The sequence below is a fragment of the Haliotis cracherodii genome, unplaced genomic scaffold (genome assembly GCF_022045235.1).
Source record: "Haliotis cracherodii isolate W230 unplaced genomic scaffold, xgHalCrac1.p SCAF_12, whole genome shotgun sequence".
Classification (NCBI taxonomy): domain Eukaryota; kingdom Metazoa; phylum Mollusca; class Gastropoda; order Lepetellida; family Haliotidae; genus Haliotis; species Haliotis cracherodii.
In genome coordinates, this window is record NW_027266267.1 from 23,800,882 (window position 1) to 23,817,909 (window position 17,028).

Sequence of the window (17,028 nt, forward strand, 5' to 3'; positions counted from 1 at the left end):
TTTTGGACGCGACGTTAAACCCAATTTCACCTCACCTCACCATGGTGTCGGTACATCTGCATTACAGCCCCTAGATACTGCAAACAAGACTGAAATTGTTTGCATTCCACTTCTGTCACTTCCATAATTTCATTTATCAGCTGTTTACCTTTTTGTTTCAATTTTATAATAGCTCTTTCAATGGTCGTTTGGGCATCCACTTTTGCTCATGTCTTACCTTTCTTAATTCCCAAAGTATTTTGCTTTGTTTTCCTAATGTTTTCCGCCTATTTTCTTTACCATCATATATCTTTTCTTTGTTGGGTCGGTCAGTTAGCCTGGTGTTTTAAGCGTTGGCTCGTCACGCCGAAGACCCGGATTCGATTCCCGACATGGGTACAATGTGTGGAGCCCATTCCTGGTGTCCCCCGCCGTGATATTGCTCGAATATTGCTAAAAGCGGCGTAAAGCTGTCCAAAATCTGGTCTAGTTTGGATGTGTACAGTGACACATTTCCTGAAGAATGTGTGATAGCACCTCAGTGTACACGGTTATTTTTACAATTCCTGGGAGATCACACAGGTGAGGAATTCCTGAAGAATGTGTGATGGCACCTCAGTGTACACGGTTATTTTTACAAATCCTGGGAGATCACACAGGTGAGGGATTCCTGAAGAATGTGTGATGGCACCTCAGTGTACACGGTTATTTTTACAAATCCTGGGAGATCACACAGGTGAGGGATTCCTGAAGAATGTGTGATGGCACCTCAGTGTACACGGTTATTTTTACAATTCCTGGGAGATCAAACAGTTGAGGAATTCCTGAAGAATGTGTGATGGCCCCTCAGTGTACACGGTTATTTTTACAATTCCTGGGAGATCAAACAGTTGAGGAATTCCTGAAGAATGTGTGATGGCCCCTCAGTGTACACGGTTATTTTTACAATTCCTGGGAGATCAAACAGTTGAGGAATTCCTGAAGAATGTGTGATGGCCCCTCAGTGTACACGGTTATTTTTACAATTCCTGGGAGATCACACAGGTGACGGATTCCTGAAGAATGTGTGATGGCACCTCAGTGTACACGGTTATTTTTACAATTCCTGGGAGATCAAACAGTTGAGGAATTCCTGAAGAATGTGTGATGGCCCCTCAGTGTACACGGTTATTTTTACAATTCCTGGGAGATCACACAGGTGATGAATTCTCGTACTTTCTTGGCTGCCCGGTAATATGCAGAAGCTAGATTAGGTCCTGACTTTGTGTGCTGGCGATTAGGTGCCTCACTCTGGCAGTGTGGGTTCGAATCCCAGATGGGACTCATCCCAAAAAGGTACGAGAATCTGTACTTTACTAACAAAGTGTTTTCCCAAATATAACATTTGTTACATTTGACCACTTTCTGAATGTCATTGTGTGCTCACTGCTTGTTGTGGGATAGTCCAAGGGAGGTTGATTGATGGAATTCACTACACAAATATAATGTATTAATTTGCTGATCTGAGGCAATATTTCTGGGATCAGATAACTGGTACCTAAGTTCTTGAATTGAGGACAGAAATTTCTATGGTGACACAGTCGGGTTTGCAGTTGCTTTAGATTGTGTTAAACTGATTCATTTTGCCAGAATTAAGCTTCCTATGAAAATTTTATCATACACATTATTTGACATATCACACAAAGACTTGATATTATTGTCAATATTTATGACAACACCATTATTCTAAAATAAATAATTATGGGAATTTTCAGAAAGAAAGAAATTTAGAATGATTTTCATTATTCTTTAAGAATGTGTAAATCGTATTGGTAGTAATGTGTTTTCTTGTTAAGACTCGACCCGTGAATATCCGCGGTAGAATTGGTCTTCAGTAAACCATGTTTGGCGTAAAATGCGACTATGCTTGTCTTAAAAGGCGACTAACGGGATCGAGTGACAACCAATCCATTTCGGTGACTGATTCAAAAATGTTGTTAAAGTACAGAGAAACATGTTTAACTATCCAGACTGGATATTTACATGAATTTAAAGGGCCTTGTGGTGTCCAGGTATATTTGACTTTGATTAAAGCTTGATTCATTGAAATGTTTCCATTCATTGAAATGAACCTTTTTTGTTCATAACGTATTTCTTTTAAACATCCTTTGTGTTATTTTCACGTTCGGGTGCGATTGACGATAATCACTTTGATTAGTTTGTTGTGTTCTCTTGTACGATAAAAAGGTTTTCAGAATTTGATAGATCAACTGGAACTGTACTGTTCTAATTGTAACCTCAAAGTGAACACTGAGAAAAACGAAAGTGTTAGTTTTCAAAAAGGGAAATAAACTATCAAGTAAGGAAAAATGGTTCTTCAACTCACAACCGTTACAAATTGTCACTTCTTATAAATATCTGGGGGTAACCTTTACAGGCAGATTATCGTGGAATTACCACACCAGTAATGCAGCAATACAGGCAAAAAAGATACTACACTTTTAAAAGTATTCCCATATATGATATACAACGGACAAATGTATCAGAGAAGGTAATTTTTAATCCTTAATGGCTAAAGAAGGATTTTAATTAACGGTGGTAACCATAATTTGTTCCAAACACCTACGGTTTTCGGTAATAACATCAACAGTCATAAGTCCTAAGCACGAGAATCTGATGGCACACAAGTTCAGTAGCGTGTATGGCGACCATGTGCGTTGACAGCTGCCACACATCGCGTCCGCATGGACCTTGTGATGCTTGTGAACACATGATTGGGAAGACGACGCCATTGTTGCTGCAAAATGGTGCCAAGATCTTGCAAATTCTGTGGTTGGTTCTGGAGAGTGCGCAGACTTCTGCCAAGAGCATCCCAGACGTGGTCGATGGGATTGAGGTCCGGAGACCTTGACGGCCACTCCATGACGTTGACTACTTGTCAAAATTGCTGTGTTGGGGTCTGTCATTGACCTGTTGGAAGATCAAACCGGGTCCATGTGCTGCTATAAAAGGCAGAAGTTCTGGTGCCAGTACCTGATTTCGGTAAGCAGCACCGTTGAGGTTGCCACGGATGACAGGAAGCCTGGAACGTGCATTGCCACAGAAAGCACCCCTCAACATGACACTTCCGCCTCGCAATCTGTCAACTTCCTGTACATAACACTTGGCGTAACGTTCATGACGGCGCCTCCACACCCTCGCCCTACCATCAGCAAATCGAAGATTAAATCGGGATTCATCACTGAAGACGACTGAAGAGTCCATCGTAAGTGTCGCTGTGCCCACAATTGACGTTGACGTCTGTGTAATTGAGTCAGAATCGGCCCGCAGTATGGCCGTCGTGCTTGAAGGTGAGCAGTTCTCAGACGGTTTCGAACAGTTTGCGCACTTAGGAATACAGAACTATTGAACTGGTCCATCTATATGCTTGTAAACGATTCCTTGGCGTAAAAAATTCTACATCGAGTGTTATGGTATGTGGTCAATGTGGACGTGTAGCACTTTACATATTTCAACATATTCGAATTCTCAAGTATTGGCTCAAGATTCTTAAAATGCCTATTTTTAGATTACCTAGAAAATGTTGCAAAATGATGTTATTGTATAGAAAACATGGAATCCGCAATTGGGTATATGATGTAAAGTCGTTATTAAATGATTGCGGTTATAGGTATGTTTAGCATAGTCAATGTTTACCAAACAATCCAGATTCATTTTTAGTATCTTTACGCCAAAGACTTAAGGATATATACTTACAAATGTTTTAAGTTCAGAAAAATGCAATTATTACCGGCTTTTTAAGACAACAATTTCCCCAGAATACTATTTGTTTGACGTCAACTTTAAAAGGTTTAGAATAAGTTTAGCACAATTTAGATACAGCTTTCATAGACTTAGGATCGCAGTAGGCAGGCAGTAGGCAGGCATAGCCAGAGAATTGAGAATATGTGAAGCCAAAAACAACTTGATCTTGGACTTGCAGCACCAAGGATATCCAGATGGAGAAATGTCAAAAGATTACTTTTTAACCAGATAGGCCTATGCGCCACAGCCTTCTGGCACTGACATCTTGGTAAATTTTGCATTTAAGAAGTGGAGTTAAAATAAATAAACATGAATAATCAAACATTTCCATTTTACATATACTCTTCCAAGTCAAATAGTGATAGAACAAGAAGAGTAAGGTGTCCATAGCATGACCAGCCAATTGATAGGTCGGGGCCTATCCTAACAACAATCTAGGCAGAATAAGGGTCACAGGGGTGTATTGCGTATAGGGACCAGTACCTCAACTACCAGAATCCCATCCAAACTGTAGAAACTTAGGTTAATCTTTCGTTGAATGGCAATACTCTTCACTGGATGAGTTCACCAGTTAACGATCATAACGATCGCATTGCCCTCGGTATCCAAAAGTATGTCACTGGTCATATTGCCTCAGGTGTCACAATGGCTCTAGTATCCTGATGTCTGATACTGGAGATATTTCCTCACGTATCCCAATATCTCATCTTTCTAAGGTGTCACAACTCTGATTCACACCCTTTAAAGCGTAAAGAAGAGTCATCAGAAAGATGACATATCCGGCAGATGTCTGTAAAGTCACTACAAAAAAATGTGCAACATCTCAGCTTTCTAAGGTGTCACATCTCTGAGTCGTCAGAAAAGTAAAATATCCGGCAGCTATTCTGAGTCAAGAGTTGAATGTTCTTGAAGAAGCATACATTTGTCCCCCCAAAAGAGTCCTTGTCCAACTGGTTTCATTAAAGATTTGTAAAAATATAAATTTTATAGATTTTATAGAATATAAATATTACAAAATAGCTAAAGGCACCACTTCAGCATGTGACTGATACATCTTTCAAGTTTCGATCAAATATATTTTGAAGAAATTATATTGATCTGCCTTGTTATGTACATCCTCCTCTACAAAAAATTATAACGATCATGTCAACAACTGATAAAGATAGTCAATCTATCAATGTTCATTTATCATGCTATGTTGATTAGAATATGACCTGTTAAACGGATCTGTAACCACTCCCGAAAACAGAATTGTACTATGGGCCCGAGGCCTTTCAGTATGGAATAAAACTTATCCTGCCTATCCTAGTTTGGTGTACAGAGCTAGCACGAGTTACTTCCCTTTGCCCATGTCATGTGAACATCGGCAAGCTGAAGCGTGTTGTAAATACAAAGAAATTATTAAAAGAATTGTAAAGATTAGCCAACTGCGTTGGTGCCGGGTGCGGGGGTTGGGTGGGGGTGGGGTGGGGGTGTGGGGGTGGGGGGCGGAGAGGGGTTCTCGCTGTAAGCCAGCAGCCATTGTTTAATATTCGGGAGCAGTCATATTTTATTAAAAGCATCCATATAATGACAAAGCTGACTCCTTGAGTCGGGTATCGGTAATCCTGAAAATTAAACCTGTAGGTTTTTAATCGTGTTCACCAAACGCCATAGAGCACCAATAAATCAGTTTTGATTTAACCCTTTTTCACTCTTCTGTGAACAATTTTCGCACGTAACACCTTCATTATTATTATTATTATTATTATTATTATTATTATTATTATTATTGTTGTTGTTGTTGTTGTTGTTGTTGTTATTTACAGATTAAAATAATAAAATGCAGCAAAGAGGGTTTGGGTGATACTGGCACAGTCCGACTGGTTAGGCTCATCATCAGCTTAGGGCCCTTGACCCCTCTACACGCAGCCCAGACATCGAATGGGACTTCTCCCAGGAAGCGCTGCCAAGTCAAACCCAACTTTTCGGAGAATGTGAAGACTCCCCAACACTGCAACCTTCTGCATTACCCAGATGGTCAGACAGGCTGTATTTCTGGTAGCAAATCCGGGTACTCTCCAAATGTCAGTCAACAGATTGGGAGGTACCAAAACCTTAAGCACCGAGAACAATGGGGAGTCTGACAACTTGGTACATGGGATGCAAGCGTGACATTTCTAAAGCGAAAGTTATATAGCTGGAATATTGCTGAGTGCGGCGTTAAACAACAAATAAAGAAACAAACAGACAAAATATTCCTCTGAAGGAGAGTTACAGTAATACACACGCGTTAAAATGTTCATGTTTCGTTGTTATCGTGCGCCAGGCATAACTTCTGAAATGTATGGATGGCAGTTCGACCAAAAGGCTCAGTCGACAAAACTCAGCTGTATAGTCTGTCTTACAGACCCTGATACAAATATATATCAAATACAGCCCATGCAAGTCTATAATGTTTGACAAGTTCAGATTACTGCTATATCATGAAAATGAAGAGTCTCTGGGGTCCTTTTTAATATATTATTATTAAGATAATTGAACAACTGTTTTTTTCTGTACGATATGTTCATTTCAGAGATTGGATGTTAGTCTACCAGCTAACAGGGAGGACAGAGGTTAGACTAACATTTAGCCTATGAAATCTTATATTACACAATACCCTTCTTGACTCTGAAAATGCTTTTGTATACGTTTCTAGAGTGTGTTTTTTCCATAAAATAAATATATTCCACAGTCATGGTGCAGGACCAGACAAAGGTCGGCTTCCTCGAATAGAGCTCCACACTGGGATAGAGCACCACATGTCGTCCCTCAAATCCTCTGTCGCCCTCCATTCATTAAGAATTCTGTTGCCCCCAACACTGACGTCAACTCGCCCAGGCTTAAAAAGGTTGTCACTACCGGTTAATACAAACGATATTGAATGCGTGACCTGGTTTTGCGACTGTTTGTGAGAGGGGAGGTTTCGATGGGCTTTTCCGCTATTGCTATTTCAACATTCTCGCCTGGCGCTGGCGAGCTATTTTTAGCCTGACGTCACACAGGTAAGACTTTCCTTAACCAATCAGAACGCGCGGCTCCTGTCCGTCGCTTAGCGCATCGCGCAGACACTTCGTTTCCTCCAAATCATCGGACAATGGATAATACCCAAATCAGCTGAATCAGGACAAACACTGATCGTCTCCGGTTCTGTGAGTGGGATACCTAAGATTTAATATACCGAAGGTAACGCTTAGTTCGATAATGTCACTGTTATTGTCCTGCGTTTTAGGTAGGGAGTTCATGACCTTTGTTAAAGGCCTTGCGCTTGCGGACAATTCGGAATGTCTTTATATAGTTGATCGTTATCTACACATGGTATGACGAACTGTTTACCATCAGTTTTATTACAGGCTTAGCTACTGCACAGCATACGCCGTTGTAGCCATTGGTCGTGTAGGGAAATCCTTTACAGGCGCTTGCTGGGGGCACGGGTGGCCCAGTCGTCTGAAGCGCCGCGATTCGCTGTGCAGAATTGCGTCTCTTGGGCACGCCAGAGACCTTTGATTGTGGGTTCGAATCCCGGTTCGCCCTGATTATGTTTCTAGGTTTGTCAGCACCATACCCGTGCTCGTGCGTTTCACCGACGTGGTAAACGTCTGAGACCTGCATCACTTCGGGCTTTCCTTTTCCACATTAATCTGACACGCCGCGATATAACTGGAATACTGTTAAAAGCGGCGTTAAACCCAACTCACTCACTAGATGCGCTCACTGCAGGCATTTACGTTGGCCTGAACGTATTACATACTAACTATACGTGTCACACAAGTTATCCATGTACGTGACAGTATTACATCGTGACATGTACAGGCTGTATCAGGCATATTTACATGAAACTGAGACCCGTGAAGATCCGGGGTAAAATAGGTCTTCAGCAACCCATGCTTGCCGTAAAAGACGACTTTGCTTGTTGTAAGCGGCGACTAACGGGATCGGGTGGTCAGGCTCGCTGACTTGGTTGATGCATGTTATCGTATCCCAATTGCGTAGATCTATGCTCATGATGTCGATCACTGGATTGTCTGGCTCAGACTCGATTATTTACATCCTCTGTTCATATGGGTGGAGTATTGCTGAGTGCGGCGTTAAACAACAAACAAACAGTGACTCACAGTGGTGACGATACATGCCAAGTCAGACACCTGTTAATTAAGCAAATACTTGTGACATTGACCTGCTATATAAGACACCTGGTACACCTGGATATACTCCTCAGTGTTGACATTTCCTTTATGTCGCGTGTATGTCACGTGTGTGTCACGTGTATACATATTGTATTAACATCTTCTCTGGACTTTCAGCATTTTGTGCTCCAGTATACAACCCTTACGTAGTACCTATAATACATATATTCATAATTGATTGAAAAAATAATGCCTGATACCCAAAATATAGCATTCCTCCATGAAAGTCAGTCGTAAAGGCGGTCGGGTAGCCTAGTGGTTAAACCCGGGTTCGATTCCAGACATGGGTACAATGTGTGGAGCCCATTTCTGCTGTCCCCCGCAGTGATATTGCTGGAATATTGCTAAAAGCGGCGTAAAAACATACTCACTCTACAAAATTAATGCGGACCGCCTCCGTGGTCTAGTGGATAGAGTGTCTGCCCGGAGATCGGAAGGCGGCGGTTAGGTAGCCTAGTGGCTAAAGCGTTCTCTCGTCACGCCGAAGACCCGGGTTCGATTCCCAACATGGGTACAATGTGTGAAGCCCATTTTTAGTGTTCCCCGCCGTGATATTGCTGGAATATTGCTTATAACGATATAAAATCATACTCACTCACAGTCTTCAATTTGTTAACCACGATTGCAGTATCTAAATCTCGAGAGACGCCGATACATACAGTGACATAATTACATAATTACATAATTACATAATTAGTATGGTAAGTTTAAATCACACATCCGTGATAAATTCAGCCTGAAAGTTTTAGATTTCTTAACAAGATTGGTGTAGTATATTGTTCATGTTTCCTGTATATGTGGGGGCACGGGTGACCCAGTCGTCTAAAGTGCCGTGATTCGCTGTGCAGAGTTGCGTCCCTTGGGCACACCAGAAACCTATGATCGTGGGTTCGAATCCCGGTTCGCCCCGATTATGTTTCTAAGTTTGTCAGCACCATACCCGTGCCCGTGGGTTTCACCAAAGTGGTAAACGCCTGAGACCTTCATCACTTCGGTCTTTCCACACTTTATTTGACACGCTGGGATATAACTGGAATACTGTTTAAAGCGGCGTTAAATCCAACTCACTCACTCACTCCTGTGTATATTATTGTAGAACTGTTATCAAGCACAAAATGTTCACACCATGATACAATACACCACCATGAACTGATATGCCTGTGCATTACCTCATTGTTACTATTGTAAGATATTCTGATAAGGGTATTGACTAGTGTTTAAGGTTGAGGTTAAGGGCAGCATTCACTCCATTTGGTTGCTTAGATGTAATTACAATATAATATAAAATATGTATCACCGGGCACCCATCAAGTACTGTGTAGTACTGAACAGTACTGTGTCGTAATTGTGTTATTGTGTAGTGCTCTGCAGTATTGTGTAGCACTGTAGTACTGTGTTGCACGTGTAGTACTGTGTCGTACTTGTGCTACTCTGTAGTGTTGTGCAGTATTGTGTAATACTTGGTAGTACTGTATAGTACTGTGTCGCACTTGTGATACCGTGTAGTACTGTTTGGTACTTGCGGTACTGTGTGGTACTAGTGATACTGTGTAGTACTGTGTGGTACTGGTGATACTGTGTAGTACTTGTGATACTGTGGAGTACTGTGTAGTACTCGTGATACTGTGTAGTACTGTGTATAATGCTAGCCTGAGCCGGTGTTGCATGTTCTGCAAGTGTGACATTGTGATGTTTCAGTGACAATGTCTACACGGGGCAAGGACAGCGGCAAGGACAGCGGCAAGACTGCCAGTCAACGTCTTTATAACGTTGGTGTCATAGGCAAGTCAGGCAACGGCAAGTCCAGTTTTATTAATGCCTATTTTGGTTTACCACACAAGGAGGACTACGCAGCCAGGACTGACGTAGTGGAGTGTTCATCTGAAAACCACCCCTATCACCTACCCGGATCGGATGTTGTGCTGTGGGATGTACCCGGATATGACACCCAAAAGGTCCCATATGGACCGGACTATCTGAAGAAGATTAACTTTGAAAGTTACGATTTCTATGTGCATGTGTCGTGTACCAAAATTGAGGAGACGGAACTTCTTCTTCACAGCGCTATTGCGAAACAGGGGAAACGCTACTTCTATGTCAGGACGAAGATCGACCGTGACCTAAAAAATCAGAAAAAGGCACACCCAAGAACATTCAATGAAGATAATGAAAAAGAAGCTATCCTGAAGAAGATCGAGGACTGTTTCCCTGACGTGCCAGTCTTCCTGGTCAGCTGTAGGGAGCTCGAGGGCCACGACTTACCAACCCTCAGGAGTCTTGTGGCAGATGGCGCCAACTTCTCCCTAAAGTCTCACAGAGACATCGTCAAACGAAAGCTTCACACAACTGGTCGAGCAACAAAACCTTTTCTTGAAAATTTCTGTGTGCTGCTGTAATTGGCGTTCCGTACACTGCTTCCTACTGGTTGTAGTGATTGAGTGAGTGAGTTGGGTTTAACGCCGCTTTCGATTCGAACCCACAATCATAGGACGCAACTCTGCACAGCGAATCGCGGCGTCTTAGATGACTGCCCCCCCCCCCCCCCCCCCCCCCCATGGTTGTATTTATGGTTTTAGTTATGTGACTGACTCGTAATACAGTTAGTTCGATAGATAGGTTTGTTTGTTTTCAGCAACCCATGCTTGCCGTAAAAGGCGACTATGCTTGTCGTAAAAGGCAACTAACTGGATCGGGTGGTCAGACTCGCTGACTTATATATGTCATCGATCCCAATTGCGTGGATCGATGCTCATGATATCAATCACTGGATTGTCTGGTCCAGACTCGATTATCTACAGGCCTACGTCATACCGCTGGAATATTGATGAATGCGGCGTAAAACAACAAACTATTCTAATCTTCACGGGTCCCGATAGATAGGGATTATTGACCAGCTGAAGGTGCCGTCTATGGTCGTCGTTTTGAGATTGCACACTTTGGACCTGTGGGGAGCAGTCAGTTTTAAATGACAAAAGTCCTACTGCCCAAATTAATAGGAGTATGAGAAAGTTATAATGAATAGATGAAGTAATGTAACAAATCTTAAACTATGCATGAATATATCTTTAGTTCTAGAAATGATATTTTGTATTTGTACCGACAGCAATGTATTGTAGGGAAAGAACTGCTCCCTCACACAGCCTAGACGAACATTTAGTCTCTGAAATCTTATATTACACAATATCCTTCTTGACTCTAATTTTTTTTTTTAAAAACCTATGTTGATTTCATGTGGAATAGAGCTAGCTAGGGCTGGCTAGACTTGCTTTTGTATGCGTTTCTAGATTTTTTGTTTTCATAAAATAGATATATTCCTCGGTCATGGTGCAGGACTACACACATTCGTGTGCCGCTTTAAAGAAACAGATGTACTGAGATTCCTTTTTAAATATACTCACGACCTCCAGGTCAAGAAGTGAACTGTCTTATCCCTATTGATTCATAGACTACACCTCTAGTCTCTGAAAAAAAAGACATTTTACAGAAAAAGATCCAGTTTTGTTATCTTGGCAAAATATAATTAAAAGAAGCTCAGCAGGGCCTGATTTATAGGGGGGTTCCCCCCCCCCACCCCCCCCCCCCCCCCCACCCCCCCCACCCCACCCCACCCCTCCCCTTCAATAAATAAATAAGTAAATGGAACTAAAATTTAAAATTTGAAAACTCTGTACATGAGGATAAAAGCAGGGTACGTTGGAACACTGACCTAAATTAAATCACTCACGTCATACCAGAACATCCTTTGATCTTTGTTCAGGTTTTCTGCGCATGAGTTTAGTGAATGTATTTTCGTATGACAACCTTTTGTTTAAAGACTTATCCCAATGGTTTCTTTCTGTTTTGTTTTAAGTTTGTTTCCCGTTTGCTGATATTAATTTCTGTCCATATGTGCCCTCAGCAACGAGGGGCGATTGACGGGCTTTGAATCTCACACAGAAGGATTTGCCTAGTTGTGAAATCTTTTGTTTTGAGTGAGTGAGTTTGGTTTTACCCCGTTTTTAGCAATATTCCAGCAATATCACGGTGGGGGACACCGGAAATGGACTTCACACACTGTACCCATGTCGGGAATCGGACCCGGGTCTTCGGCGTGACGAGCGAACGCTTTAACCACTAGGCTACCCGACCGCCCCCTTTTGTTGTGAACAGAAGCAGGAGTTTGGACCTTTGGACAAGTGACAATTCTGAAGAATGGGGAATGATCACGTAAAATGTCTTTACACCAAAAGACATCCAGGGAGATATGAGTACAACACAAGGGAAGGATGCTTAAAGCCGCCGTATATAGGGCCGCAGGGCCTTGAAGACGAACTCCATTATTTCAGCTACCTCCCCATGCCCTGACTTGTCCCACGCTTATGATCATGACAAGCATGGGTTAGACGAGGTCTTCAGCACACCATGCTTGTCGTAATAGGGACTATGCTTGTCATAAGAGGCGTCTAACGGGATCGGGTGGTCACGCTCGCTGACTTGGTTGATGCATGTCATCGTATGCCAATTTCATCGACCTATGCTCATGATGTCAATCCTTGGATTGTCTGGTTCAGACTCGATTATTTACATCCCTCCTTCATAGGGATGGAGTATTGCTGAGTGCATGTCATCGTATCCCAATTGCGTAGGTCGATGCTCGCGACGTCATAACTGAATTGTCTGTCACAGACTCGATTTTTTACAGGCCGCTGTCAAATAGTTATTGCTGAATGCGGCGTTAAACAACTAAAAAACAAACCTCTTCGTGCTGATTAAATCGACTGTTGTCTCTTTGTTGTCCTGAATTGTTGTGTAACACAAATCATAACACGTTGAACCGAGTTACTCTTAGTTACTTGGTAACCATCTACCTATTCGTATAGTGAGTGAGTGAGTGAGATGAGCTTAACGCCGCTTTTAACAGTATTCCAGTTATGTCACGACGTGTCAGCTTAATGTGGGAGCAAAGCCCGAAGTGATGCAGGTGTCAGAAGGTTACCGCTTCGGTGAAACCCACGAGCACGGGTATGGTGCTGACAAACCTAGAAACATAATTGGAGCGAACCGGGACTCGAACCAACAATCATAGGTTTCTGGCGTGCCAAAGGACGAAACTCTGCACGGCAGAGACGAATGTGTCGTCGTGAACCAACGTGAAGTTTTGTGATGCCGCGTTTGTTGCGTATTTCGCTTGTTTAAGATCATTTCTTAATATATTTTTCTTTTTAATCTGATATGCTGTTACACATAATTGTCTAAAGTTAAGTTCTAACATTGGTAAATATCTGTTTATATATTCATTGATTTTAATGAAGCAATTTAACTTTACAGCAAACATTTGAAAATTTTCTACAATGAAAAAAGCAACAATTTAACCTTTTGAATAATTTTGTCCATAATGTTACATTTTAATGTCCCTACTTTTACACGTACATACTACGGTTATAACAAACACAAAGGGACTACTAATTTTAGTTCGTTATAACCGTAGTTCGTAATAGGCATATATACAACATAACTACAGCAAATAGTTGGGACCAAAAAAGTAAGTTCGTTATATCCGTCAGTTCGTTATAAGCGTGTTCGTTATAACCGTAGTTTACTGTATCATCAATAATCTCAAGTTAAGTTCCCACACTGGTATTTATCTGAGTCAAACTGTACACATTCTGTTTACTATGAGGCAATGTATCTTCACAAGAACCATTTGAAACTTTACTGCAACGAATGAACCATCAATTGATATCTTTTAATTTTATCCAAACTGTTACATTTTGGTTTTGGTTTGTTGTTTTACGCCGCACTCAGCAATATTCCAGCTATATAACTTTCGCTTTCGAAATGTCACGCTTGCATCCCAAGTAACAAGTTGTCAGATTCCCCATTGTTCTCGGTGCCTTAGGTTTGGTACATCCAAATCTGTTGACTGACATTGGGAGAGTACCCGGATTTGCTACCAGGAATGCTACCCATTTGACAATTTGGGTAATGCAGAAGACTACATACACGTGACATACACGTGACATACACGTGACATAAAGGAAATGTCCACACTGAGGAGGATATCCAGCTGTACCCGGTGTCTTATAGAGCAGGTCAATGTCACAAGTATTTGTTAATTAACAGGTATCTGACATGGCATGTATAGTCACCACTGTGAATCACTGTTTGATTGTTGTTTAACGCCGCATTCAGCACTACTCCATCCATATGAAGGGGTGGGGGTGTAAATAATCGAGTCTGGACCAGACAATCCAGTGATTGACATCATGAGCATCGATCCACGTAATTGGGATCGATGGCATGCATCAACCAAGTCAGCGAGCCTGACCACCCGATTGCTGAAGACCTATTCTACCTCGGATCTTCACGGGTCTATACTTTGATGTCCCTTCTGTCCCGTTCAAGTTTCAAGACGTTATCGTGAATATTGATGTCAAATAATGGGAACCAATGTTATGATATATACGACTATTCCTTTGAGTTGTTAGTTTTAGTCTTTAAAAGGTTGTGTTTCATGATGCACAACTGTCACATTTGGAAAGTAATATAATTCGATCATTTACGTTTGTCTCTACTGTCACACTGCCATAAAATGAAGAACTGCAAACGATGTGAGACATTTCAGCACCGTGCAACTATCAGACAAAGTATTTATACTCTATCTATCAATTCATCACTACATTAGTGAGTGACTGTCGGGTCTAACGCCGCTTTTAACATTATTAACGTTATATCACGGCATATCAGCTTAATGTGGGAGAGCAGCCCGAAGTGATGCACGGGCACGGATATGGTGCTGACAAACCTAGAAACATAATCGCGGCGAACCGGGATTCGAACCCACAATCATAGGTTTCCGGCGTGCCCAAGGGACGCAACACTGCACAGCGAATCGCGGCGCCTTAGACGACTGGGCCACCCGTGCCCCCCGCGGCGCCTTAGACAACTCGGCCATCTGTGCTCCCTACTATATTAGTATTCGTTTTAAGCATCACTGTTTTGTAACAGTGGAGACATAACGGTTAAGGCAAATCAGTTTTGTTTTATATCCCAATTAGTTAATGCCCTCAAATGGCTGTGTTTCAAACTCCCTTCTCAGTTTCTACCCTGCTTGATCATGGTTTTTTTTAATGAAATGAATATAGTTTTTAGTTTTGATTTGTCACCATGTAACAGTAGGGGCAATTATTTTTATACATGCTCGTTTTTACTTAGATTTTGGGGGCGGTCGGGTAGCCTTGTGGTCAAAACAAAGACCCGGGTTAGATTCCCGACATGCGTACAATGTGTGAAGCCCATTTCTGGTGTTCCCCGTCGTGATATTGCTGGAGTATTGCTAAAAACGGCGTAAAACCATACTCACTCACTCTCTGACTTACTTAGATTTGGACACGCGATGACAGCATTTCTGTGTTTTTCACTGATTAATTATAAAAACACACCAAACTATCTGCTAGAATATTACAATTGATCTTATCGTGTAGATTTAAAAAACTCATGTTTGTGTCAGTGACAAAAGGCAATATGACTATTTTGCAGATGGATGACATTGCTTTCGAAGTCATAACTGAAGCTGAGATTGACGAAATCCGCCGCCACGTTGACGAACATGGGTTGAGCGGCTTGCCAGGACTAGTACAAAATAAAATGAGGGACTGGCAAGATGTCCCATTATCAATAGCTCTTGTAGGCGAGGCGGCTGTGGGGAAGTCATCCTTCATCAACAGCATCCGTGGACTGACTGCAGATGATGAAGGCAGTGCGCCTGTGGGGACAGGAGACGTGACACGGGAACCAACTAAGTACTGCCACCCCTACAATGAACAGCTGGTATTCTGGGACCTACCTGGTGTCGGAACGCCACGTTTCCCCCAGGACAAGTCGTACCTGGGACGGGTTGGATACTCTAACTACGACTTCTTCCTCCTGCTGTCAGATGACAGGTTCACATCTAAGGACATCTGGTTAGCGCGGGAAATAGAGTCTTTGAAGAAAGAATACTTCTTCATCAGGACAAAGATTGATGATGCCATGGAAAGTGCTGAGTACACCGAACGTGACTTTTCAGAAAGTAGGGTTCTCGAGCGAATCAAGAAGAACTGCAAAGACAACTTTACAGCAGGACAGTTGAAAAAGAGGCCAGTGTACTGCATCGACTGCTATGACAAACATAAGTGGGACTACTCCAAATTGATGGAAGACATCCTGGTGTCACTGCCTGAACTGAAGAGGAATACACTCGTGCTGTCACTGTCTCCTCTCACAAAAGGTGTCATTAAGTCTAAGACCATGGTGTTGAGGAAACGGGTACCAATGGTGGCAATGGCATCCGGAATCCAAGGAGCATGTACCTCACTAATACCAATTCCTCTGCTAGGGGGAGCCATCGGTGTGTCACTAGATATTGCTCTTCTGGCTACAGAGGTGACTTTCTACTTGAAGCAGTATGGACTTAATGACGAATCATTACAGGAACTATCTGCCGGGACTAATAAACCGCTGGACTATTTCAAAGATGCCCTGAAAGACGGTTCCGCCATCATGACTTCCCGTCAGTCTGTCAAAACATTCTTAATGAACATGATCAAGTCTGAGGCAGCAGAGGAGTCAGTCAAGCGTGTTCCCATAGAACTGACACGTTTTGTACCATATCTAGGTGCTCTTGTTGGCGGGACAGCCAATTTCGTCACTGCCTACTATATGATGATTAAGATGATCGATGACTTGGAGAAAGACGCCATGAAAGTCATCGATGCTGTAATAGATGCAACAAGCTCAGGGGTAGACTAGCTCGCGTTGTATGCGAGAGGATAACATAATGACTGAATCCCGGGCGAGACTCAACCCCAAAAAGTACGAGAATCTGTACTTTACTCAGAACGTTTTATCCCAGATATAACATTTGTTACATTTGACCACTTCCTGAAAGGCATTGTGTGTTCATACTTGAATATTGTTTATCTTTGTATTGCTTGTACATAAATACACACAATCACAATATTTGTGTTATCTTTGTATGTATACTACTCAACAGAAGTTAGGGATCACCTGATTCGTTCATATTACAAAAGTGAATCTC

At 42.1% G+C, this 17,028-nt stretch overlaps 1 protein-coding gene across 4 annotated transcripts; it reads left to right on the top strand.

Moving 5' to 3' along the window:
* Positions 1–6,858: 6,858 nt before the first annotated feature.
* Positions 6,859–16,872, top strand: LOC139457675 (T-cell-specific guanine nucleotide triphosphate-binding protein 2-like). Of its 4 annotated transcripts, none has more exons than XM_071239027.1 (3): positions 6,859–6,969; positions 9,669–10,319; positions 15,489–16,872. In XM_071239027.1, exon 3 carries the CDS (start codon positions 15,489–15,491, stop codon positions 16,737–16,739), a length of 1,251 nt encoding a protein of 416 aa, XP_071095128.1. In that variant the 5' UTR covers positions 6,859–6,969; positions 9,669–10,319; the 3' UTR covers positions 16,740–16,872. The 4 variants fall into 4 exon arrangements, with proteins under 4 accessions (XP_071095128.1, XP_071095129.1, XP_071095131.1 ...); XM_071239029.1 differs by having other exon boundaries at positions 6,868–6,935; XM_071239028.1 differs by lacking the exon at positions 9,669–10,319.
* Positions 16,873–17,028: the final 156 nt, after the last annotated feature.